At 38.8% G+C, this 26,406-nt stretch overlaps 1 protein-coding gene across 8 annotated transcripts in view; it reads right to left on the minus strand.

Annotated features, from left to right (window-relative positions):
- The window catches only part of LOC131028839 (DNA repair protein REV1), a 189,645-nt gene that overhangs the window by 28,806 nt on the left and 134,433 nt on the right, over window positions 1-26,406 (minus strand). For all 8 annotated transcript variants that reach the window (XM_059221380.1, XM_059221381.1, XM_057959199.2 and 5 more), the window contains one exon: window positions 1,477-1,537. In XM_059221380.1, the coding sequence (XP_059077363.1) occupies window positions 1,477-1,537 (61 nt within the window). The remainder of the gene's footprint in view (window positions 1-1,476; window positions 1,538-26,406) is intronic.

Genomic DNA, 26,406 nt, shown 5'->3' on the forward strand with positions numbered 1-26,406 from the left:
AATTTCACAAATCTACTTTACGTTACAAGTTCTCACTTGGTTCAAGTCCTATTTGTTGATTGAGCAAGAAGCAATCAACTATTGCTCTATCTTCTACTAAGATCGAGTATTTGGGATTTGTAAATGCCACCATTGAGACTATTCAGCTTTAAAATCTTCTCACTAAGTTTAGTATTCAATTTAGATGGCTATCCATCATATTTTGTGATATTCGATGTAATTTAGATCTCATGAAACTCAGCCCATCATCAAAGGAGCAAGCATATTGATGTTCACATGCACTACATTGGGAAGCTTGTTTATGGACAGGTCATCGATCTCCAATATTGCTCATCATTCAAGCAACTTGTTGACATTTTCACCAAACCCTTCACAAAAAGAAAGTATTTGGGACTCTGTGAGATTTACTAGGGTGTAGGAAGCTTCATCTTCTAGGGGGCTACCAACTCCTTCCTTACATCTTTTCTCTCTTTATTTGGAGGGCCTATCATATTTTGGGAGGATATTTGTCTATATAAATACCTCATCACTCTTCTTTTGTCGAGACCCATCTTTTCACCCACCTAAACCATGCTTAAGGGGAAACTGGTGTAGGTTTTTCTTTTTCTAGTGGGCATGTATTTTTCCTATTATCTAATTTTCCCTACACTTTTTTAATTAAGTTTGTTTAGGTAAATTGAGTATTAATATGAGTAGGTCTGAAGTGTCAACTTCTTCCATGGGAGTTATACTTTACTATTCTTTGATACTTTTGGTGCACTTTCCTCGTTTGTCACCGCCCTTCACTCACTTACACTATATATATCCACTCTCCTAACTTGTATTTGTATCTTGTAGCTAGAAGCTGCTATGCTTTCCTAATGCTATTTTGCTTCTTCAGCATTTGCATTAGTCTCTTAGAGACTAACTTTGTAATGTTTTTGATTTTATTAATCATTTGTATTTATTGTTTTGATAGTTTCTGTTTCTTGCACTAAATCTTGGGTTATCATCTGTTTTGCATATTCTAATAAGATCGAGTGGATGTGTTCATCATTACCTTCAAATCAGTGTTATATTGTACAACTCCAATTACAAATAAAGCCGGAAATAGGAAATGACAAACGATTATGCCAAACAATGAACAAAATAACCTAAATTTGTTGCACGAAGACATTTAATTGCCTGTGAAGTCATGTCCACAAAGGGCATGTGGTTGTAAACCCAAGATTACATTCTAGAGGTATTAACCGACACCTCATTTAAGTGTCCATATAGGAACCAAACAATGCAGATACCATTAAATTATATTACAACAAACAGATTTCAAATAATATAAAACCAGAATACCAAAGAGATACATTGAAACAGATAAGCAGCATAAAGAAAGAAAAATAAATGTAGGTATACAAGGTAAGGCAACAAACCAAAAAACACAGTGGCCTTAATAAAACCAAGGAATGCATTCCCTAAAATCATATACAAGGTAGGTCTTACCTGCAAAGTTGGTATAATTGTGTTGTATATGGCTAACCAAAACTCTGATTTGACATTCAACCTGTCCAAAACATAAATCATTAGAAAAAAGCAGATACTATACTTCCAAAACTTGAATTATAAAATGGGATCATTTTCATATCAATTAGCATACAGAAAAGAGCAACATGATTACAAAAAAAAAACTCAGGTCAACTCAAAATGCACAAAAGCAAAAGTTGCATCATCAAGTTAAAGTTTTAAACCTAATATTTCGGGAAAAATAATCATCAAATGAGAAATGCTTGCCCACATGGAAGAATGTAATTGATAAGAAAAAATTGTAAGACTAGGAATATGAACTGTGACAAGCAAAATTGAAAGGTCAGAGACTAGTTTAAATGTATTTAATTCTAATTCCTCATAATAGAAACTTTTGAGCATAGATGCATGCCATTCCTATATACTCATCCGTTTATACATGTAGGTTCTCCTCCCAAAACATGGGATTAAAGCCAATTGGGATAGGTGACCAAGATGGAATTGAAATCGTTGAGAGTAAACTTTCCATCAAAATTAGCAGACTACTATGTTTGTGACTTTTGTGTTAAACTTATGTGTTGTAGTTTTACGCCCACTAATCTAGAGAAAAAAGTGAGCCAAAACAAATTGGTAGATTTATTATTGTGTACTAAAGCTTGCTTATGTTCATATAGATTATAATCATTATTTAATGTTGTATCAACGGAAGATGAGAATATAGAGACCTATACAATTAGCAAGCACTTTGTTGGTAGTAAGGTATGAGATTCATTCAAAAGATATACTCACATATCTAGAGCTCCAGTATTTTGCCTTGTGTGCTTGAATTTTAGTCTCAAAGATGCCAAGATCATAATTCAAAGTTAAAATCTAGAAATGGAAGTAAATCAATCCAAAGATGGAAAAATGGGCATGTAGGAAAACAATTGAGATAGAATGGTGACATTGATGCATGCCACTATTAGTTCCAAAATATAGGACTCAACCTACAACAAGCTAGAATAGCTAATCAAGGATGCAAAATGAACTCCAAAAACCCAAAATTAAAACTTAAATTCTAAGGTAATAAAACTAAGTAAGAGGGGACTAAACCAATGACAAATTCATATGTACAAAGGACATACATCAAAACCAATGCTAGAAAGAGAATATGCCACATTAAATAAGCAAATGAAATAGAACAAGAAATGGACCAATGGAGAATAAGGCTCTAATTCACTTTAAAAAAATCAGCAGCACAAGAAAGGCCACTGTCCTCTTGATCACCATAACAAAGCCAAAAGATCCTAGAGCAGAGTTACTAGTTCATCCTCTACATTGCTTGGATCTAGGACCTGTTCAAACCTAATAAATATTCTAGGACAAATGGGGCAAGGATTCTGCCAGGGCACATGTAGACAAACCCAAGAGAACTCATGATGAACCCAAAGTAATCTAATCATACCCAAGGCAAATCTGTTTAAAAAAATGGTTTTTTTTATTTTTTTCATTTTCACCTAGTTGTATCCAGGACAACATGCGTGAAAATAGGCTTGAACTATTTTATGAGACAACAGAATCAATCTCCACCAAATCCAATCCCTCTTTTTTCCTTGTGCAAATGAGTTTAAATTTCATACCATTTATTTCCATTCTTTGCTGCTTCCATAGTTCACAAACTCGGACTCGAAGAGTTCTCAGCAAGCCCAAAATTTTCGACTTGACAAAAACTCGGCAACTTAAACCACAACGAAAGGATGGCAGATTTTGAGGAACCTCTACAATAGGGGGGGCACAAAGAGAAAATGCATGGTTTTATAGCAAAAAAAAGTGTGAAAATGCGTTTTGAGTCTTGACAAGTGTTTTACCTGCACCAGCATTTTTACCTGCATTTATAAAAACTCGTCCACAAGATTTTATTTTCTTGCTCATCCATATATTTTCTAAATCCCTAAATACATATTCTAATCCTTCCACACATCTCCTATAGTGTATATTAATTTTCCCCATGTGTTATATCATGCAAAATAAACATTCAAAACAGTAATTTTAATATAATTATTTTAAGATAAGATAGTGAGGATTCTATGGAGGCCCCCAACCTTGATAAAGAACAAAGATACATCAACTATTGGAGCATCTAGATAGTGTGAAAATAAAAAAGATTCTACAATAGCCAGCTATAAGAAAACTAACAAAACATTCATCTCCCAAAGATCCTAAACCCATGTAGGGCATGCTAAAATAAGATTGAACCTAAGAAGATGCATATAAAAAACTAGAGCAGAAATGAAAAAAAAAAGAACCTTCAACCATTAGCAGCTAACAACACCTTGCACTACACCCCAACAATCTCAAGCTCTTAGAAATGCATGCCTTGTATCAATTAGTTCTTCAATTCAGTTCCCAATGTCACGTGCAGTCCCTCCCCTCCTATATCCAACCAATATTGGGCAATGAACTCCACAGTGAACCGTGTCTCTTGGACCTATGAATTAATGGTCCACAAAAATGAGGAAGCATACGATAGCTTCCGACCTTTAGACAACCCCCCTAAATTCGCACATGGAAGTTTGTTAAGACATTCCCAACATCTTCGTAGTATGCACTTATTACTCTCATCTCCTTGTATATTTTTGACTCGAAAGGCTCAAGAACCATGCACGAATGAGGGGTAGAGGCAGAGCCTACCCCTTCCCTAATTGGAGGCATTGGCTCCTCTTTTGGGATAACTTCCTTCACCCAAACATACTGACAAACTGATTTGAAAGAAATAATTGCGATAACAATAAACCAATATACATCTAGCAAATAAAAAACTGGGTTGAACAGAAAATCTCCCATTATTGACACCTTAGTTCTCCCTATGGCCAAAGCTTACTCCTCCAATATTCCTTTCACAAATTCAATTCCTACAAGAACTTGCCAATAAAAAATGCATTGTAACTACTTATCTAAAATATTATCTTGCAACACAATGCCCTTTGTTATAGGGCCTTGCATTTATGTTCCACATCAGCCACAAAACCTATCATAAACCCTAGATACTAGTCATGCCAACAATAAACAGCTTGCCACCTCCTTGACGTTAATACCAACTCACAAACCTAACATTGTATCATTTAGCCACCTCTCTTCACTACCATTAAGCTCAAGATCCTTTCTTCCCCGTTTCCAAGCCTTCTTACATGTGTGATATATTGTGTTCTTCAAGAAAGATCTCCCCATTAATAGCATCAACCAACCTTAATAAATTAAGATAGCTAATGTTTCTTTACCATATATTCCCTCCACTATAAGGATTGAACACTAATTTCGCTTCTAAATGTAGCCATGAACTCATTTGACTACTATAATGGTCATTATCAAATTTTGAGTTACTCCTACAATGGCCAAACAATCTGTTACACACTTGAGATATCTTTTGCAATAAGAAAAATTGATAGATTCGAAGAAATGTAGAAGTGAAGAAAACTAATCTACAAAGTCGTTCATTTTCAAGCTAGAGTATTTTCCATTATTAATTGCATTAATAACTAACAAGGAATCTCCTTCCACTATCAGCTTGATTATATTTTGGAAGATAGCCACTTATAGGCTTGTGGTTAGAGGCTCCCATTCCACTTCATTGTCCTTGCGTAATCCTAGAAACAGTGAGCCTCTACAATGTACATCTCCATGTGAATTCCTTAGAGCAAATTTTCCTCCTGCTACTCCTAGATTCCCCTCGCAACTTCCATTAAAATTAAATAATAAATTTCTAAAACTTTTCAGAAGGCGGAGTCCAATATTCTTTGTGTACATATTTATGATTTTTATATGTTCTATATACAGATGAACCCAAAACAAACCCAACTGCCTCGAAAAATTGCCAAATCCACATACAAAACCCTATATAAAACCATACCAAAAAACTAACTATTGAAGAGAATGAATTGGTGATTTAAGCACGTCCATAGACATCTTCTAAAGTTGAATAGAGGAGAGCCATCCTGTCTGATGGACATCAAAGTAAATAATGCAAAATGCAAAGATGGAATGGACAGTTAAGGTTTAACGTCCCCTAATCAGTTACGATTTAATTTAACCTAAATTTGGCCAAATCTATATATATAAGTAATTAGGTTGTATAGGTGTACCTTTGTATACTGTTTTCCTGCAACAAAATTAGAGAACATATATGAAATGATACTTAAAACTGAAATATGAATTATATCAAATGATATCAAATCTGCTATATTAATGACTGTTAGAATTATAATTGTTGAATATAACCAGATTATTATATTTCATAGATGAGATTAGATTATTATATAAAGTCAGTTGTAAGTCAGTTACTAATCAATTCCTTTAGTCCATTAGTTGGATAGGGTGTCCAAGAAACCATCCCTCCTAGGCCCAAGGGCAGAATACCATATCCCCTTTGGCTCCATATGGCAGCTGTTAGGCATCCATCATGGAATGGTGTACCTAGTGAGGTGTTCTATTGCCGTTCCCCCTCATCACAACCCCATCCCTCCTAGGCCCAAGGGCAGAATACCATATCCCCCTTGGCTCCATATGGAAGGTGTTAGGCATCCATCATGGAGTGGTGTACCTAGCGAGGTGTTCTATCGCCATTCCCCCTCATCACAACCACCTCCTCTCTTAAGCCCAAGAGCAGATGCTTCATCCCTCTTGGCTCCATGTGGCAGGAGTTAGGCATCCACTATGGAGTGGTGTACCTAAGAGAGGGTCCCTCATATGCAATGAACCGATTATGATATTCTAATGAAGTCATATTTGTTATCCAGTTCAACTAATTATGATAATCAATTGTATTTGACATAGTTATTATATTTCCATTATATCACATTGCCTTAGTGTCTTATATCAGTTTGTTAACAGTTCTTTCTGTTAATATTACTTTAAATCAGAATTATTCATTAATTGTCGATGCTGCATCTTATATTATTAGCATTGCAAAATATTATAGCAATTTATTACAAACTGAATTTGATTGCCTTATTCCTTTTGGATTCATTAACATATGTATATCTATATGTATTATGTTTAACAGTGCTGTTCTGTATAATCATTTCAATACTGTTTGAATAATTATATATAATTTGCTTCTCAACTTAATATCATATAAATGCCACCCTTTTGATTACAGCAGTTATATTTAATGACATACAAATAAGATTTTAATATATATAAATTGCTGACTGGTTATATTCTAAAATTAAATCAGAAGTCAGACTCAGAGATACCTGTTGCTGCTGGCTCTATTTCTTTATCCCTGTTGGCAGCCTTGAAGAGTCCTTGCTTTTTCCTTTCCTTTCTAGCAGACCCCGATTTTCTGTTATTTCTATCCTTGCTGGCAGTTTCTATATCTTCCTCAGCACGTATTCCCAAACCCTGGGACTGCTGACATCTTCCTTTATTTTTTCTTTCCTTACCTTCTAACCCCCCTCCCAAGAAGTATCGGGCTTCTTCCCCCTTAATCGCTGCTTATGAAATTTATTTGATTAATTATCATTTTGTTTTTGGTTAATATTTTTTATTAATTAACATGGGAAGCTCATATAAATAGTTATTTATTATTCTTAAATTAGTGTATGTAATCAGTAAATATAATCAAGATATTTCTTCATAAATAAATTATGAAGAGATATAACACAAAATAGGGATTATGAGCAGCATTTAATACATCAACATGACTGTATATGAAAAGAATTATGGATTAGAATTTGAACCATTTTATTTACAATTTATGATTTTTTTATTAGATTTTAATTTAGTTTTTAATATTTTAATTTTATTATTATTATTCATTATTAAATTATATTTCAAAGTGGGGACATTACATCAGGAACATCAAAAGAAATTGTGAAAAAAAAATGTTTAGCATGTTGAAGTTTAGAAGGTACAAAATGAGGAAATGTGATTGCAATTTGTTAATGTAGCAAGGTGGTACTATATGGGGATTTAAAGCCAATAATCAATTGTCATGGGATACAACAGGATTAATTGGCACCTGGTATAAAATAGACTGTAGTGATATATGCAGTTTCAGTGGCGGTAATATGATTTCAGGTACAAGCATGTTAACATAAGATTATTAGGATAGGTGTTGAGGATAAATACTTTCAGATGATGGATACTGTGAAAGCAAAATGTAGTAAAGAAGTAAAATACAAAGAAATGCAGACTTAAGTGATTGAACAAAGGCCATTTGTAGTTTATTTGATTATTGCTATTCAGAATGGAAACTTATTTTCAGCAATACGTATCTTTATGCATTTAGGTGCTCATAGTTTATCATTATAAAATGTATTTATGTGCCTATTAATTCCAGCAGACCATGCAAAGAGGCAATGAGTGACAGATCCAAAAAAGAAATACAACAATGTTTCCCAAGACATGATAAAAAACTGTACTAAACAAAATAGGTGTTTGTCAAATATGGATACTAACAAGGTTTTTTCTCTTAGGTATATATGTTACCAAACAAATAGAGAATTACAACTGACCGCATACCCTAATGTTTGAAAGAAGGTTTTGATGTCTAAAATGAACAGGATTCAAACAAGTTCTAAGGTTTGACATTAGTAGATGCTTCTAAGAAGTACAAAATTGCATACAAAATCAGAGAAAATTGAACTTAAGTTTGCTTTAACTTTATAAAACGATATCTCCAAGAGAAATTGATGTTCAAATTCAGATTCTTATGGGCAAATCATTTCTGGCACTCAGTTTTCAATGCTATAAACCAATGATCGAAAACTAATGACTCATCTAGAACTCAACAAATTAAAAAATAATTAAATTCAAAAAACAACCTATGAGACTTTCTCTTGTAGACTCGCCAAGTATTCATGAATTCTTGGCATGGTTTTCAATGCAAGACTTGCTGGAACTCACCTGCATGTACATAGGGGACCTTCTTGGCTGTGGAAAAAAACTAATTTGTTATGAGTTGCACAAGTTCTCATCAAGTTTTAAAATAATGCTCTAAACAAAGAATAATTTACAAAATATTCATGCATAACTATTAATAGAGTTTCCAAAAACTAGTAAATAAGAAAAGGCTTTTGGGATGTCACTGCTGAAACTACTGTTGGTAGGGTTTTCCTACAAAAATTTTGCCTATTTAGGGGTCGAATATCCTGTTGTGGCTGTTGGCAATAATGATAATGCTCTTGCCGGTCCAATTCCTGGTGCTTTGTGATAGGTTAATTACGTTTCGCACCTTCCTTTGGCACCACCTGGGGATTCATCTATGGCTTCCACCCCTATTTCTCCTATGTGCTTCTACAAGGACCATGATTATGGTGGGCAATAAGACCCACGCAGAAACCCTAAAGGAGATCACAAGGCTTTTCCTGCAACCATTGCAATAGGGAACAATCCCAAACCCTCAATAGATGTGGAAAGATTCTAGGAACTCAACAATGGAATTGTTGATTCAAGTAGGCCCATCCAAATTGACAGTAAGCCCATCAAACTAATTTTTGGTGATGATGTAAAAAAAGAAATAGTTGAAAATGAAAATTTCTTTGCAGCACAAGAGTTAATCTGAAGGTTTATCCATTTATGGCCTTGTCTCCCAAACTTACATAAGTAGATTACTGAAACCTAGAAACCTGTCTTCAAAAAAGAACTTGAAATCTACCCTTGTGCTAGTAATTTCTTTATTGTGATATTTGATTGTGTGGAGGAGACAAATACTATCCTTCACAATCTATGGGCTTGGGGTCAAAATCTACTCTTGATTAAGCCATGGCACCCCACATTCAACTCTTCCTTTGAATCTTTTACCAAGGTTACAAGGAGACACGTTTTTGACCCCCCTGGGACACATCGAGGACCAAGACACATCTTCAGTACCGAAGATGTAGGTGGAGACATCCCTACTTGAAGGAGACGCCCCACCAACGTCTCTTTCCAATTCTGCCAAAAAGGTAAATAACCCTAAAACTAAACCTTCAAAAAAGAAATAGACGACTCAACAAAGGCAAAAAATGCATCAAGAAAGGAAGATAACGTCATGCAAGGTATTTTTGGGCATTTTTTGCTTGCGCAACATCGCAGAATGGAGATCGATTTGCAAGTAGACTTTGGAGCCATCATTGAGTCAAGAGTAATAGGTATGAACCTTAGGTGACGCGATTTTTTTATGGTTAGTGATGCCTTAGATTTATGACTACTTGGAAGAATAATAGGGCATGGATTGCCATTTTCACTACAACCACAATATCATAACTAAAAATTGAATAGTTTCTATTTTGAAAGTACCATGGAACTACAAAAACCATGGAACTACAAAACCCATGAAATACATCTAACTCAAAATTTGCTTCCCATTTTGTTCCTACTTCATACAACCAAATAAAAACTAGCCAACACAACTTTTGATTAACCTCACAAATTGCCATCTTAATATTGTGAAACATGATAGTAACATAACAGCAAAAACGACAACTAGTGAATAAAGTGCTAAAATGGAATTCCTTAATTCAGATGATATATAAATGATTTATCATTATGCCTTGGAGTTACTAATCAAAGAGTATGGAAGTTCCCTTAGAGATATGGGTATCAATAATATAAAGTAATAAAAAGAAACATGTTTCCAAAAACGTAATCTTTTATCAAAATTTCAAATTCCAAAAGGAAAACTTTTCAAAAACTATTAAGCAACAAATCTTGCAGGTTCCTCAAGGCTGCCTGAATCTGTTTCCATTCTTTCTCAGTAGGTACCTATAGCTTCTTCAAATTTATGAAGCATCACTTCAGTTCAATTATTCTTTGTGTGAAAGTTGTTGGCATCTAAGGCCAGCCTTGGAAGACTAATTCATCATTTTTCTTGCATTTCACATTTTTCATCCATAGGTGATGACAAGCCTTGTTGCACTAATTGATCGATATTCCTCTTTATATTGGCAACTTAAGAAATAAGAACAACTTAAATTTTATAACCTTCAAGAAATTTTCTAAGACAGTAATACAATCTTCAATCAGCTGCTGCATATGTCAAACAGAAATAATAAAATATTAAAAATTTAATAGCCAAACTTGCGAGTAGTACCCCCAGTTTGTTTAAATCAGGGTTGCATTCATATAAATCAAGGTTGCAGGTTGAATTTAATAAGTCCACCAATGTTTAGTCTGTAGGTAAATGACAAAGCTAGACAATCAAACTCGAAAATTAAGCATTGCCATTAAATGTCAGAATCAAAAACTGCACAATGTAGGGATAGAGGCCATTTTTTAATACAAATTTTTCAAAATTTCTTGAAATATTCTAAATTTAAATGTTGCATCTTGCTGCCAATTTGCCAAACCTAGTATCTTTTTATTTTTTTGTTCAAAATGTGAGGTGAGGAAAAACAAGGCTTGTACCCATTGTGGAAGTATTGTGATCGTGTTCTAGCACTGACTGGTCTAGGTGGAATAGCCATCATCACATGTAAGCTTTGTGAAATGTCATGGCAAGGTAAGTACTTACACAAGGGTGAGTGGTCATTTCCTTCACATACCTAGAAAAGTTGTTGATCCTTGTCCAAATGAGGTAGAATGATATGATTCTTTTTATGGGAAAGTTTCTAATTTGAGCTCTCATGCTTCAACAACAAGGATAACTGCTGCAACTCAAAATCGAAATAGAGAGTCAAAGGTGGATGTATCTTCTAGAAATGTACATCTGACAACAAACGATCAAGATGTAGCAACAAAACATTCTCACAAGAGACCATACATTGGCACCTCAAACACCATTGAAAGATTATTTGATCTGCAAGGTCAAGAAGCGGTTGATACAGCGATTGCATGCTTCTTTTATGCAAATGGAATATTATTTAATTTTCGTCACTCACCTTTCTACGAAGAAATGGTCCAGGCTATCAATAATGGACCGGCTAGGTATGAAAATCTTCGCACTACTCTAATTGATAAAGAAAAAGTTTGATTAGAGCAAAAAACTACACCAATGAAAAGAGTGTGATCTACAAAAGGATGCAATATTATGATGGATGGGTGGACATATATCATATAGTAACATGTAGCAAAGGGCCTTATTTTTTGAAGGCAATATATTGTGGGCACCATGTTGTGTGCATTTGTTGCATAATGCACTTAAAGATATTGGCAAGTTCCAGAGGATTTCAGATCTCATAGAAAAGAGCATAAAGAATATAGATGTTCATATGTAACCATCACCAAACACAAGCCATTTATCATAAATTTGCCAAGGTGGAACTTCACAAACCTCCTAATACATGCTTTTCTTATTTTATTCTTCTTAAGTGTCTTTGTGTAGTCAAAGGAGCTTTGTGTTCCACAGTAGTTTGTGATGCATGGGCAGCTTGGAGAGAAACTATATCAGATACTACAATTGAGGTGAAAGGTATGGTCCTTGATAACAATTTTTGGGTGAATGTTAACTTTGTTGTGGACTTTATTAAACCTATATGTGAGGTGATCAAATTTGCAAATTCTAACAAGCCATGTTTGGGAGAAATTGATGAAGAAATAGATTCCATGTGTGAGAATTAAAAAAATAATAGATGCAACAGATCTTTCTCTATATCCTTTAAATGAAGAAAAGATACATGGAAGACGGAACAAACTTAATATTATTAGAATATTTAATTATTATTTAATTAGTATTTAATTAGTATTTTAATGGTCATTATTGTGAATTTTTGTTTTATTTAGTTTTCTATTTTTGGCTTCTATTTTTAGAAGTGATTGTTTCTTTTTTAGAAACATCGCCGTTTATAATTGCCTATTTAAACGGCTCTCTGATTGAATAAAGTTATCCAATTAATTTTTCATGGTATCAAAGAAGGTTGTTAGTAGCCTAAGTGGTTCAGGTGGTAGCATAGGGAACATCAATATACAATGTACAACACCAGAGCATAGTAATTCATTAGCATGGAACCAATAACACACAACACAGTATACCAAGATAAATTCATGTAACACAGATGTATATCATATTTCTCTCCAATCCAATGTGTCCAAAATGTGCTACAAGTTTACAATATAAAGAGTTCGCGGTTGGTTAGGCCACCAACCATCAGGCAACTAACTACCCGCGGATATAACTTAATACTATTGTTTTCTCTTAAAGCATTAAAAAGCCTTATTTACTAATTAACTGGCTTACATCATTCCCCCCCAAAACTTGTTCATTTTCCAGACGAACACCATAGCAAAATAACAAGAAATATCTACTTAGAGGGACAAGAGGACGTCCCTATTCCCATAGTGGTCCGTTCTCGGAGTATCTCCAGGTCCCTCTCAGCAAGAAGTTGCTTCTCTCAAGTGGCTTTCAAAAGCCTAAGTGCATCCATTCGGTCCTTCTCAAAGGCAGCCAACTTCCGTTCTGTTTCACGTCGCGTGGTTCTCTCTTGAACCATTTCTTGCTCCATAATCTGGATCCTTTCTTTCAGCTCACTCTCTCGCTGTAGGGCTAAGGTGTGGACTCCTTCTATTCTGTTCGCTTTCAAGGTCATCCTTTGGAGCTGTAAGAATGTAGTACGGAAAGTCTGTTCCATGGAAGTGAGAGCTCTCATTACTTCCTGATTACCTCCTGTATGCCCACTAAGGATCTGTGGTACTCCCCATTCTGCTACTATCTCCAGAGTTTCCGAGTCGGGCCAACCTTGGTTCCTAATTTTCTTTGAGAACTCCCTCTCGCAACCTTCTGTCATAAACGCCAGTAGTGCTTCCGTTGCTCTTACTATAGCAGGCATATCAGATCCTCGAGAATGGTCTATCATCCTCTCCGTGGCTGCCCTCATTACTTCCAACTCGGAAAGAAAATGCTGCGCAACCGGTTCCAACTCTTGGATCCCCTCTACTGGTGAGGACGTACTGTGCCCTTTCCCGATTTCTTCAATCCTCGGGCTCTCTGATCAATCCCCAGTGATGGTGAAGGAGGTGGAACCTCTATGTCCATCTGGAATCTTGCTAGCAGGCTATCTGCTTCTGTCTCCATGTATGTTTCCTCAGTCCCCTTTCCTTTGTCTCTCTCTGGCTCTTCACAGTGTATTCCCCCTTCGGTATTTCCTACCTCCATGGTTGCAAGTGGATCAGTTATTGGTGCCACTACCAATGCAACAACTCTAGCCGCTTCTACACCCCTAGTTGTGCTTATATGGAGGGTGTGGGCCCCAGCGTGTCCCCTCAAGTCTACTAACTGAGATGGGGTCCCTATGACCCCAGTTACCAATTGTGTCGTGATGGGAATCTGTGCTGGTTCGAAAAGTACCTTTTTCCTTACTCCCCGTCCTGGTACGGCTGGTATGCCCCCCATACGGCTTTCTGTCCCTACCTACTGCAACCCTCCTACGTGTCCTCCTTCCTGTTCCATGCTCATTGGCTCCATCCTGAATTCTCCTTCATCTTCTTCTAAAGATGATATGTATGTTTCTTCTTCCCCTGTCCCTACCTCTTCCTCAAAATTGTTGTCCTCTTCTCCTCCATCTTCTATGCTCCCTGCCAGTTCTTGCCTTGCTTTTTTCCTCGGTGTTATCTCTGTGGTTACTGTAAAAGTGTCCAGGTGTAGCCAATAATGCATGGCTGGCTTGTAGGGCTCCACCCGACTTGAGGCCACAAAACCTCCTCTATTTTCCAATGCCACTTGAGTTCTCAATGCTTCCAAGAAGAGGGCAATGAGGTGATGGGGTATGTATAGAGTCTTGTGTTTGAGGAACATGGCTTCCTTCACCCGGCTGGAAAGGACGCGGCCCTAGTTATTAATTTTGCCATTACTCAATCCGTGCATGAGGCGTAGCATCCATCTTGCAACATCGGATGCTTGGCTTGCTGCTGTTAGCTTACTCTTTATGATATCCAAGACACATCTCCATTCTGGTGAGGTGAGATAAGATTTCTTCAGGCCCCTTCTATTGCTATTCTGCCATAAACTGTTCCATTGCTCTTCTGTGAGTGCGTCGCCGCAGATGTGTTCCAAAAGCCACTTCTTTTCATCTGTAGGCATTCTTGCTGACGGTTTCATAGCTGAATCGCCACCACTGGGAATGCCGAAGACCTTGCTGAATTCTTTGGGTGCATAAGAAATGACCACTCTCTATCCCAAATAGTCAATTATTCATCTATGCCTGTCCTGCTCATACCCATGGACCATGGCACGCAATATAGGCTCAAATTCTTTTAGGTTGAAGATGGGCATGAAAATGATTTTATCAACTTCTACTTTCTTCAATGAACTCTTTAGGGGGTGGTCCTCCTCATTGTTTTCCCACCACTTCCTACACTCGCTTCCAAGCACTCCTTCAAACGTGACATTCTCTACATTCACCTGTTCCAATGCCCTCTCCTGGCTTTTCTTGCTGGTTCCTGGCATGGCCATTGCTTGCTTGTTAGAAGTACTAGCTTAGTAATTTATATCATAACTTCCCCTTCTAGGGTTGCCGTGACTCCCTTTCACCATCTCGTGTGTGTATGGTGTTGTACCCGAGGGCTGTGGGCCTATACTCTGTGGCTGAGGCTGAGGTGTTGCGTATTTGAGGTGTCGCGTGATCGGTAGCCTATTTCCCGGGGGCTGCGTACATCGTAGCCGAATTCCTCCACCCCTCCGTCTGTTGATTGCGTACGCTGGTGGTTGCGTACTTTTCTCCCTACGTGCCGCTCCCTTTGCACTGCTGTTCTGTGTTGTGCCGCTGATGCTGTGTCCTCGTCCCACGCCACAGCTCCCTTTCGCGCTGCGTACGCTTACCTCCACACTGCATACGCCCTCCTCCCTGCTACGTACACTGGCCTCCACCGTGCGTACGCCCTCCTCCCTGTTGCGTACACTGGCCTCCACTCCGCGTACGCCCTCCTCCCTGCTGCGTACACACACCTGCACGTTGCGTACCTCCACGCTGCGTACGCTCTCCCTCCTGCTGCGTACGCTCTTCCTCCTGCTGCGCACGCTCCCCTTCACTCCATTGCGTGCTCTCTCCTCCCCGCTGCGTACTCTCTCCTCCACCCTGCGTACGCTCACCCTGCGTACGCCCCCTATGCGTGCAATGCGTGCAATGTGTCTCTTCCTTACGTTGTGCATGGCCTTCGTTGCTCCACTTCCTGCCCACGTCCTTTTCCCCTTCCTTCCCTCAGTTGTGCGTACAATGGTATGAGTGATGTGCCTTTTCTCCTTGCTTTCCTTCTTATATTTTTCTCTTGCTATCATTTTTAATGTTTTGGTTTTATTTTTTGATATTTTGCCTTGGTCATTTATTTTTAAATATTTTTGCCTTGTGTTTTTTCTTATTCTTTTTCTCTCTCTGTCCTCTTCTCTCTTTATTTTTTCTTTGTTCCACTTTACTCTATCTTCCCATATTTCTGTTTGGAAATTGGCTATTTTATTTTTTTCAATCACCATCATTTTGTCCTTGTGGCCCCCTATGGGTTCCACCATTTTAATGGCCACCATATTAATGGCTATGGACTCCCTTTCTTTGTAGATTTTTAGTTTTGATCCATTTACTGGATCTTTGATGGGGCTGTCATCCAGGTTGGACAATTTAATAGCTCCATTTTTTCCCACCTCCCTTACTTTGTATGGTCCTAGCCATCGAAGTCGAAATTTACCTGGTCGGAGTTCATTCCGACCATTGTACTTGAGTACCAGCTGTCCTGGCGAGAACTTCATCCGCCTTAGATGTTTATCATGCCGAGCTTTTCTTTTGTTCTAAGCCACTTCTATGGCCCATTGTGCCATTAGGCGGAGCTCATCTAATTTTTGCAAGGTCATAAGTCGTTCCTTTAGGCTTTCCTCATCCCCCCATCCGTTCTGTACTGCTATCCGCAAGGTTGGCACAGTGTATTCTACTAGCATCACTATCTCTTGTCCATACATAAGCTGAAAGGGAGTGTGTGTGGTTGTCGCTTTGTACGTTGTCCGGTAGGCCCACAATACTGCTGGTAATCGCTCTTCCCAATCCCCTTGCTCTACTCCACACGTCTTGTAGAGAATAGATACCAGTACTTTGTTGGTGGACTCCGCTTGGCCATTCGCCCTGGGATAGTACGAACTAGACAATGTGTGGAAAATCTTGAATTTTGTTGTCATATTGTGCATCACTTGATTGACAAAGTGTACCCCCCTATCACTCATGAGTTGCAAGGGTATCCCGAACCGGGTCACAATGTGTTCGTAAAGAAACTTGGCGGTGCTCAAGGCTGTGTTGTCGGGTAAAGCTCTGGCTTCGGCCCACTTAGTGAGGTATTCTGTAGCCACCACAATGTAGTGGCATCTATGCACCTTGCTCGTCCTCAAAGGTCCTACGAAATCCAGTCCCCATCTTTCGAACAATTCCTGTGGTTGGGACAGGAATAGGGGCATGAAGTCTCGTTTGAGTGGCTTACTTGCCCTTTGGCATGTGTCGCAGCTGGTCACCCATTCCCTCGCATCTACATGAAGTGTAGGCCACCAGAGGCTTGCTAGCAAAATTTTCCGTGCTGTGGTATCCGGCCCCATATGTCCTCCCGCTAGTCCTTCGTGAGATTCTCTTAGGACTCCAAGAATTTCTTCCTCTAGGACATCTTCGCAGGATGTCGTCCGGCCCCAGTTTATATAGGAGCCCTTGGATCAATTGAAACGTGGTACTTTTTAGTGCGAGCTTCCTTCTCTCGCTTGGGCTCATGTCACCTGGAAATGTTGCTGTAGAAAGATACTGCCCGAGTTTCTCGTACCAGGAAGGTAACACGGCTATCTTGAATAAATGGCCATCGAGGAAATCTTCGCTCACTCCTCCTTCCCCTAGCTCCCCGGATTTTATTCTAGATAGGTGATCAGCCATTACGTGACTTTTCCCTGGTCGCACCACAACATTGAAAGTGAATTCCTGAAGCAAGATCAACCATCGGCTTACCTGTCCTTGAATAACCGGTTTGTTCACCAGGTACATGATTGCTTGGTGATCCACGAAAAATGTGAATGGTGTGGCTAAAAGATAATGGTGGAACTTTTGTACTGCATATACCATTCCCAAGGCTTCCCTTTCCGTGGTGCTATAATTTTTTTCTACCTTTGACAGTAACCTACTAGCAAAATATATTGGGTGGTCTAAGCCTGAGGATCCAAGTTGCGTTAAGATGGTTCCAATTGCAAAGTTAGAAGCGTCCACATGTACATGAAATTTATTCTCCCAATTTGGGTTTGCCAAAATAGGTGCACTTACCAATCTGGTTTTGAGTTCTTGGAAGGCTTCGTTCTGCTCCTTGTCCCATACAAATGGTTCCCCTTTCCTTGTTAGGCGTTCAAGTGGAAGGGACACTTCTGCAAATCCTTTAATGAACCGTCGGTAGTACCCAACATGGCCAAGGAAGGATTTAATCCCTGTAACATCTGTTGGGCTATCCATGTTGAGAATAACTCTGATCTTATCTGGGTCTGTTTTTAACCCTGCCTTACAGACTATGTGGCCGAGTAATCTCCCCTATGGCACTAGGAACCGACATTTCTTGGGATCGAGTACAAGTCTTGCTCGTCGACACTGGTCCATGCATTCCCCCAGTATCCTCAAATGGTTTTCCTTATCACTATATACTGACCAGTCGTCTAGAAAGGCCTTGAAGTTCCCAGTGGCCATTTTGTCAAAGATGTGGAGTATGATCCTCTGGAAAGTGGCTGGGGTGTTGCATAGCCCAAATGGCATACGGTTGTACGCAAAAACTCCATCTTCTACAATAAATGTGGTTTTGAGTTTGTCCTCCTCTGCGATACTGATCTAGTTATAGCCGGAAAAGCCGTCCATGAAGGAGTAAATCTCATGCCCTACTACCTCTTCGAGGATACTATCAGTAAACGGTATCGGAAACGGGTCCTTAATGGTTACAGCATTTAAGCTTCTGAAGTCCATGCAAATGCGGATCTGGTTTCCTTCCTTTTTCGGGGAAATAACAATGGGGGAAACCCATTCACTAGTTTGCACTCAGAAAATGATCCCAGCGTCTAGCATTTTTTATATTTCTTCTTGTACCTTGGCCGCATAGTTCTTATTCATGCGATAGGGGCGTTTCCGCACAGGCCTTGCCCCCTCCATCAAAGGTATTCGATGTACGCATAGTTCGGGGGGTACTCCCTTCAGATCTTTATAAGTCCAGGAAAACATATCTTTATACTCCAAGAATATCTTAAATGTCGCCGTCTTTAGTACAGGGTCCCAATCATCTCCAACCATTATTACTCTTGGGTCCTTTCATCTCCCAGGTTGGTGCTCTGAACCTTTGGTTCCTCGTATTGTACCACTTCTTTCTCAAATTGGTGTGCCGAGGTGTTGTCTACTTTTGCCCCTCCTTCCTCGTATTCAGCAAATTGTGGCGGGTAGGTGTCATCATTTTCTAACTCAAGGATTTCCAATACATTGCACTCTGGCTAGAAGATCTCATAGTCTTCCATCTGCCAATGGAATAGTCCACTGAGAGAACTCGTTTCATCTTCTGAGCAATTACCGAGGCAAAGCACCCCTTCTCCATTCGGCTCTATCTCGCCTTTTTCCCTCACGGTATCCTCCTCCGAGTCAAAATCTGAGGCCATTTCTTGACTCACCTGCTGGTTCTGCAGGTCAATGACATATTTGTTTCCCTCACTTTCAATGGAAAGGGTATTTTTCTTCCAGTTGTGGTCTGCTTTGGCCGTGACAAGCCATCCTCTTCCCAAAAGTGCATCATATCCCTTCCGCTCCAACGATATGACCATGAAATCTAGAAAGAAGTGTTGTGTCCCGATAGTTACCTTTTGGCCCATAAGCGTGCCCAATGGTTTGATGCCATGCTGATCGGCTCCTACGAGGTGGAAGCCAGGCGACCAGAGTGTCGGCTTCCCCAAGGTTTTCCATGTCTCCTCAGGTAGCACGTTTACAACAGACCCACCGTCTACGATGGTGTTAGTAAGCCTAAACCCAAGAATCTCCATTTCTACTACGGCTGGTGTCCTGCCTACCCCTACTGTCATCAACATAGGGTCATTAGTCTCCTTTGAGTGGTTCCTTTCTTCCATTTCCTCCCTGTGGTTCGGCGCCTTCCCCTCCTTCCTGGTCTCCTCCACTTGGTTTATAGCTATCCGTAGTTGTGGTAGTGTCTACAACAGATCCACTACGCGGACCGGCATGGTGGTTTGCAGTAGCTGTTTCATTATGGTTGTTTCGGAGTCGGTTCGTATGGTGTTGGTGGTTTTGTGGGATGTTGGCTTTCTCCATTCCTCACTCATTTCCCTTTCTACTTCCTTCTACTTCCCTCTGTCCCTCCTTTAGTCTTCCCTTCTCTGTGCCTGGGTCAGGGTATATTAGTTTCCTTGTATGAGATCGGGTAATGGCTAGTACTTCTGGGCACAGTACATCTGGTTCTGGTCGTACTACCTCCAACATGTTCACGCCTTTCTGCCTTGGACATTCCGTATCTTTGTGATTGCCCGGCCCCCACCATTTGCAGAGTAGCCCTCCTTGCCCAACACCACTCTGGCAGTCGCGTGCAAAATGGCCCCATTCGTTACATCGTCGACATTGTATCATTGGTCTTCCTTTTGCATCGTATTGGATGCGACCCCGTGGTGTATTATTATTACTATTGTTGTTACTCCCCCTCCTGCTGTTCCTATAGCCACCTGGTGAGGCGTCTGAGTTTGTGTTCTTGGTGGGTGTAGTGGTTGGTGTTGCCTGTTCTTGAGTGTATAGTACCAGGGCACTCCTTGCCTTCAAGTTGTAGGGGCATTCCTTAATAGCATGCCCCAACACTTGGCAGATGTCACAAAAAGCTTTCTTTGGACAATTGGTTTTTGTGTGTCCCTCCAATTTGCACTCGGTGCACCAGAGGTCTCTGCCCTCCCTACTTTCTTCCTTTTGCGTCCGCATTTCCCGCATCATCCGTCTCATATCCTTCCGGAGTGCTTGTATCGTACGTGACTCCTCCTCGCTTTCCTAATCACTACTATCTTCATCGCTTGTGCGCTTCTTGCCCTTTGATGTCCTGTTCTCGCTTTCAATATCCATGGCTATATTGTATGCCTCCATGAAAGTAGATGGGGGTACTACCTTCATCTTTTTCTGCAGTGATGGTTGCAAACCCTCAATGAACCATCGCTTCTTTAACCTATCGGCCGGGGTATTGTCCATTTTGCCAATTAATTCTTTTAGTTTGCGGTAGTAGGACCGTACCGTCTCACTCTTGCCCTGTTTGGTGTTGTATATTTCTGCGACAATCTCATCATCGTCCCGCAATAGCCGAAACTCCTCCTCAAATGCCTTAGCAAGTTTTTTCCAGGTATCCTTCGAAGTAGTGGGTAGGTCCGTGTACCAGTCAATGGCAATACCACGGAGGGTGGTTGGGAATGCTTTCAGCCAGTTATCCTCATCATCCTCGCCATTGGCCTGCCATATGGTGACACAAGTTTTACAGTGGCGGGCGAGATCCTTCGATCCTAGTCCATTGAGTCTGGGAAGTTTCTGTTTTTCGGGGTTATGTGCCATCTTCCTCGTACTCCCCGAGTTATCTTGAGAATTGTTAAATGACTCGGTTGGCGCGGTTGTTTGTTCCCAATTATCACTGCTGTCTAATGCCTCTGGGCTGTTGTGACTCCTGTCCCACGCTTGTGTATGTTGTCGAGAACCTTCCACCAGGCTCCCTCTTTCTCCCACTATCTTGTAGAGTTTCAGGTGCCTCTCGAGTTGCTCTTGGATACGCAGGGATCTTCTTACTATGTCTTCTTGGTTCCCTTCTTGTTCCTCTAAGGCTTCTCGGCTTCGATCTTTGTTGAGTGTATTTGGCATTAATTATTGGAATTGCGGCGGTTTCGTCGTTGTGTGTATTCCCTCTGCTCTTCTTCCCTTTGATTCCTTTCTTTATACTATTGGAGCACTTGCTGCTTGCGTTGCTCCCTTCGTGTGTTCTCTCGTTCCTCTTCACGTTCCACGAGTACACGTGCCAACAACCTTGGAAGGCTACCCAGGAGATCATGTACCGCCTGGTTCACGTTGAGTTCCGCCCGTACCGTATCAGCGGAGACAGCGCTCAGTTCCGCTTCTTGTTGTACGTACCGGTCCACGGAAACGTCCCACGCGTGAATCAAGTCCTGTGTCAACTGATCCTCCCTGGTTACTTCCGTGTTATCTTCTATGTCACTGTCTGTCACCAGGATACTGTGGTCAAATGGATGACCCATTATACTTCCATCCCGCCAGCTTTCCCCCCTCAAACCTTCAGATTCGATTTAGGCAGCGGCGCCAAAATGTTAGTAGCCTAAGTGGTTCAGGTGGTAGCATAGGGAACATCAATATACAATGTACAACACCAGAGCATAGTAATTCATTAGCATGGAACCAATAACACACAACACAGTATACCAAGATAAATTCATGTAACACAGATGTATATCATATTTCTCTTCAATCCAATGTGTCCAAAATGTGCTACAAGTTTACAATATAAAGAGTTCGCGGTTGGTTAGGCCACCAACCGTCAAGCAACTAACTACCCGCGGATATAACTTAATACTATTGTTTTCTCTTAAAGCATTAAAAAGCCTTATTTACTAATTAACTGGCTTACAAAGGTCGATGGGATTTTTTAGGGTTTGGCAAATTTTTTATAAAAAAAAGCATGGAGGCACTACCTAGGATTTATTCTAGAAATTTTTTAATTGCTTTTTTATGAAAAACGATTCTGCAGAGTTTCATGTTTTTTGAAAACTTTCGAGAGCTCTGTGTTCAAGCGTGCAATTTTCTAATAGGGTTTTTTATGTGTTTTTCCCCTCCAGCATGCATGTTTTTGGGCGATCTTCTATTTTGTTGCGGATCTGTTTTTGTGCGCCCTCTGCTCATGATTATTTGTTAAAATCGTGTTCTTTTGCCATTTTTGTTGCGACCATGCATGACCTTCTCTGTGTCTGTTTTTTTTCCAACGGCCCACGTTTTTCGCAACCAACGATTTTTTGGGCATTGCGTCGTTTTTCGGCTCTGTCTAGGTTTGTTCTTGCGACCCCCGTAGCACTTCATCCCACGACGAGTTTTTACGAAGCCCATTTTATGGCATTTTTACTGCCCCTTTGTTGTATTTCCACGACGTTCGCTGTCTGTGCAACGTTTTTATTCTGCGCTAAATTTTATGGGTTTGTGCTCAAGCTAAATCGTGGCATCTGTTGGTTGGAGGGTTCCATGCCTCTCTTTTCTATGCCCAACGGGATTTGCAAATCTTCACATTTTTTTGGGGACTTTTTTTTTTGCATGCAACTTTTGTTTTTTTGGTAGTGATGTCTATTTTTGGCGGCTACGGTTTTATAATTTTTTCCCATAAAAAATTATGTCAGTTTTTTATAATTTTTTCCCATAAAAAATTATGTCAGTTTTTTATAATTTTTGTCCCTTAACAAAAATTATTTTCGGGTTTAATAATTTTTGTTCTTTACAAAAAAAAATTGTTTTCAGGTTTTTATAATTTTTTATCCTTGAAACGATAGTGGAGGTAGGGTCCAGTGTTGTGCTAAAGAGAAAGGGAAGAAGAGTTATATTTGGGTTTTCTGATTTTTCTCCACAAAAAATCATGGGAGGGTTTTGCTTGATTTTTTCCTCAAAAATTAGGGAGTATCGTTTTACCGTGTGATGTCTGGTGTTTTGTCCCATGACGTCTCATGGTTTTGTTCGATTTTTTCCTCAAAAATCGTCTAAGGGTTTTGTTCGATTTTTTCCTCAAAAATCATTTCAAGGTTTTGTTTGATCTTTTCCTCAAAAACCGTTTCAAGGTTTTGTTCCTGTTTAAGGTTTTTACCAATTTTTTTCCACAAAAAATGATGATTTTTGACTTCAATTTTGGAGGGTTTCCCATTTTTTCCTCAAAATCATGGTTTCAAGTTTCAGTTTGGTTACCCAACATCAAGTTGGACGGATTCTAGTAATCTTGGTCATTAACAATTTGCAGATCCTGGGAGGGTCTCTACAGCAGCAGAGTGTTCATTGCGTTTGTGATCAAAAGACCTGTAGTGTCTTTTGTAGGGTAGTTAGTTGATACAATGACCATTAAGGGAGGGTATTAGAATATTTAATTATTATTTAATTAGTATTTTAATGGTCATTATTGTAATTTTTTGCTTTATTTAGTTTTCTATTTTTGGCTTCTGTTTTTAGAAGTGGTTGTTTCTTTTTTAGAAACATTACCATTTGTATTCGCTTATTTAAACACCTCTCTGATTGAATAAAGTTATCCAGTTAATTTTTCAAATATGACATACAAGTGCCCAATAAGAGAGCTCCATATGAGGATAGAGAGGTAATGAAGGGATTTTGGAAAGCAATAAAAAAGATTTATGGCAGAGGTGAGGATGATTCACTTATGAGGAGTCATTGGAACAAGTTTTCATGTAGGCTTGGTAATTTTTCTTTCATGGAAGCTTTATATGATATGCATGCACAAAAAGCCTCTATAGAGTGGTGGTGGTGTAGACACATAAAAAATGTCCTAACCTAATTAAATAAATATTTATTATTTTTTCATTATTTTATCATTATTCCTCTATTGATTAAATATTTTCATGTATTTAATTAATTCATCAGCCTTTTCTTTCCTATAGTTAAATAAATATTTATTATTTATTTAATTATTCTAATCCCACCTTTTCAACTATTAATTAAATAAATGTTTCTATTTATTTAATTATCCTCTTCTATCTAATCCTAGCCCTCCAACTTGTTCACATGGATCATAATCTAAATTCGTAGTCATGTAACTAGTGTCCCACTTTATCTCCTTCACATGTCTAACTTAAGCCTTATCTAGAGTCATTGAACTTAGACACCTATCAAAAAGTCAAACCACCTCTCAATCTCATTCATCCATTCATTTTAACCTCTTAATCTTATTCACTCTCCTTTCACCTCTTAATCATGGCCATTCATTTTTAACCTCTTAATCTAAGCCCTTGATTCTCTTGGAGATTTCTAAGAAAGATGTTTTTTCCCTCATTTTTCACCTACCTAATATGCATATAGAGTTCTTGCTTAGGGCTTCATAGTATCCATTTAGCTATCATTGATTTCTTGCTATCATACTTGCATCATCAACCAACCACACTTCACTCTTATGCCATCTTGTGCTAGTGCTTAATGCTGAGAGCAAATACTATTATCCACAAGGTCTTAAAGGATTGGAGGATAACGGAGTCACACTTGAAATGTGTATGAAGGTATACCTTGTTAGTTTCATTTGCATGCACTTGATTTAGATCTCTATTAGTGTTGTTGATTTGTTTGTAGATTCTAGGCTTGTGGTTGGGCTTTTGATGAGTTTACAATAGGTTTACATTTTCATATGCATAGGTGGAACCAAAGATGAAAAACTCTTACTCGGCAATAACTCTTTTGGCCCAATATTTTTGAAAAAAGGGGAAAAAATCGACAAATTTATCGAACATTTGAAATAGACAATTCTTAAAATATTCTTGAAAAACACACATATACACTGAATTTGTAGAATATATTACTGATTTCCATCATATATAAATCAAAGCTTGATTTAAATACATATCATATACCAAAAAATAAGTGCAACCTCTAAAAGAATACTTGACAAATCATTACTGCAGAGATATTTGAGTTTTTCTCCCGATTTTTTGCAATTTTTTCCAATAAATCTCCCCAATTTTTTTCAAAAAACTCGCCCAAGAGTTTTTTGCAGATTTTTTCATCTATGGGTGGAACCATGGAGGTGAAACCTAAATTGCAATCATTTGCAATAAGATTGCTCTAACAATAGCCAGTTCTTCATCTTGTGAGAGAAGCTAGAGTACTTATGGTTTTATTCATTCACTAAACAAGAACCAATTAGGATCAAAGAAAACAGAGAACTTGGTGTACATTCATAGCTCACTTTGCCTTCTTTCTCATGTAAAACCTGGATACAAGGAGGGTCCTTCAACAAAATGGGACAAATTTCACTCAAGGAAGAAGTTGCAGCCATAGTGGATGAAATGGTTGAAGCAGACGACCTTAGTGATTTGCCCCCAATTCTACTACTAGTAAAGGAACCTAAGTTTGAGAGTGATGAGTATTTGGAGAGCATCATAGATAAGGAACTTGATATGGATGATCATAACATACAAGTGTACATGATAGATTTCTGATTTATTTTTCTTGTTTGTGTACAAACCTAGCAAGCTATTGACATTTCTGAATTTCAACGTGCAATCTAATATCAAATATGTAATGTGAACTCTTTGACACAATGACATTTGTCATTTGTGTATTTAAACTTTACCATTGTTCTTGTTTGAAAGTCCAATGTCATGATATTTACTATAAATTATTAAATTGTATTTTTTTTAAATGGTATTTTCAAGTACACCCATATCCTATTTTCAAAAAATAGGCGTACCTGTACATACCATTCTCCCATACCGATACTAGTCTTGGTCTCCTGGCAACCTTGTCTTTTACTGTTAAGCCCGTATGGGTTCACCTTCCCAACCTACCACTTCAATTTTGGAGTGAATCTTGCTTTGAAGCGATTGGGGATTTGTTGAGCAACAATTTTTCTATTGACAATCAATCTTCTGATTTCATACGTACAACCTTTGCAAGCATATTGGTAGATGTAGACAGTTCAAAGGATCTCTCGACAAAAATAATTCTTAAAGTGGATGATCAAAGTTGGGTTCAACAGTTGAATTATGAGGAGCCGCATTTTCATTGCCAGAGATGCTACAACACTAGCCATTTTGCTACAAGCTTCCCAGATTCAAATCCAATTCAAAGCGATTTGCTACATGGTAGAAAGATCCTGCCCCACACCACTATATTGTTGTCAGCATATAGGTAATTCAAGAAACTTTACCCATGCCTAATACATAATGGGGACAATATGTATGTACAACAGGAATTAAATCATGACCAAGAGAAAACTATCAAGGAGGATGCTGCTCCTCATCATCACACCATTGAGAGCTCT

The sequence above is a fragment of the Cryptomeria japonica genome, chromosome 5 (genome assembly GCF_030272615.1).
Source record: "Cryptomeria japonica chromosome 5, Sugi_1.0, whole genome shotgun sequence".
Lineage (NCBI taxonomy): Eukaryota > Viridiplantae > Streptophyta > Pinopsida > Cupressales > Cupressaceae > Cryptomeria > Cryptomeria japonica.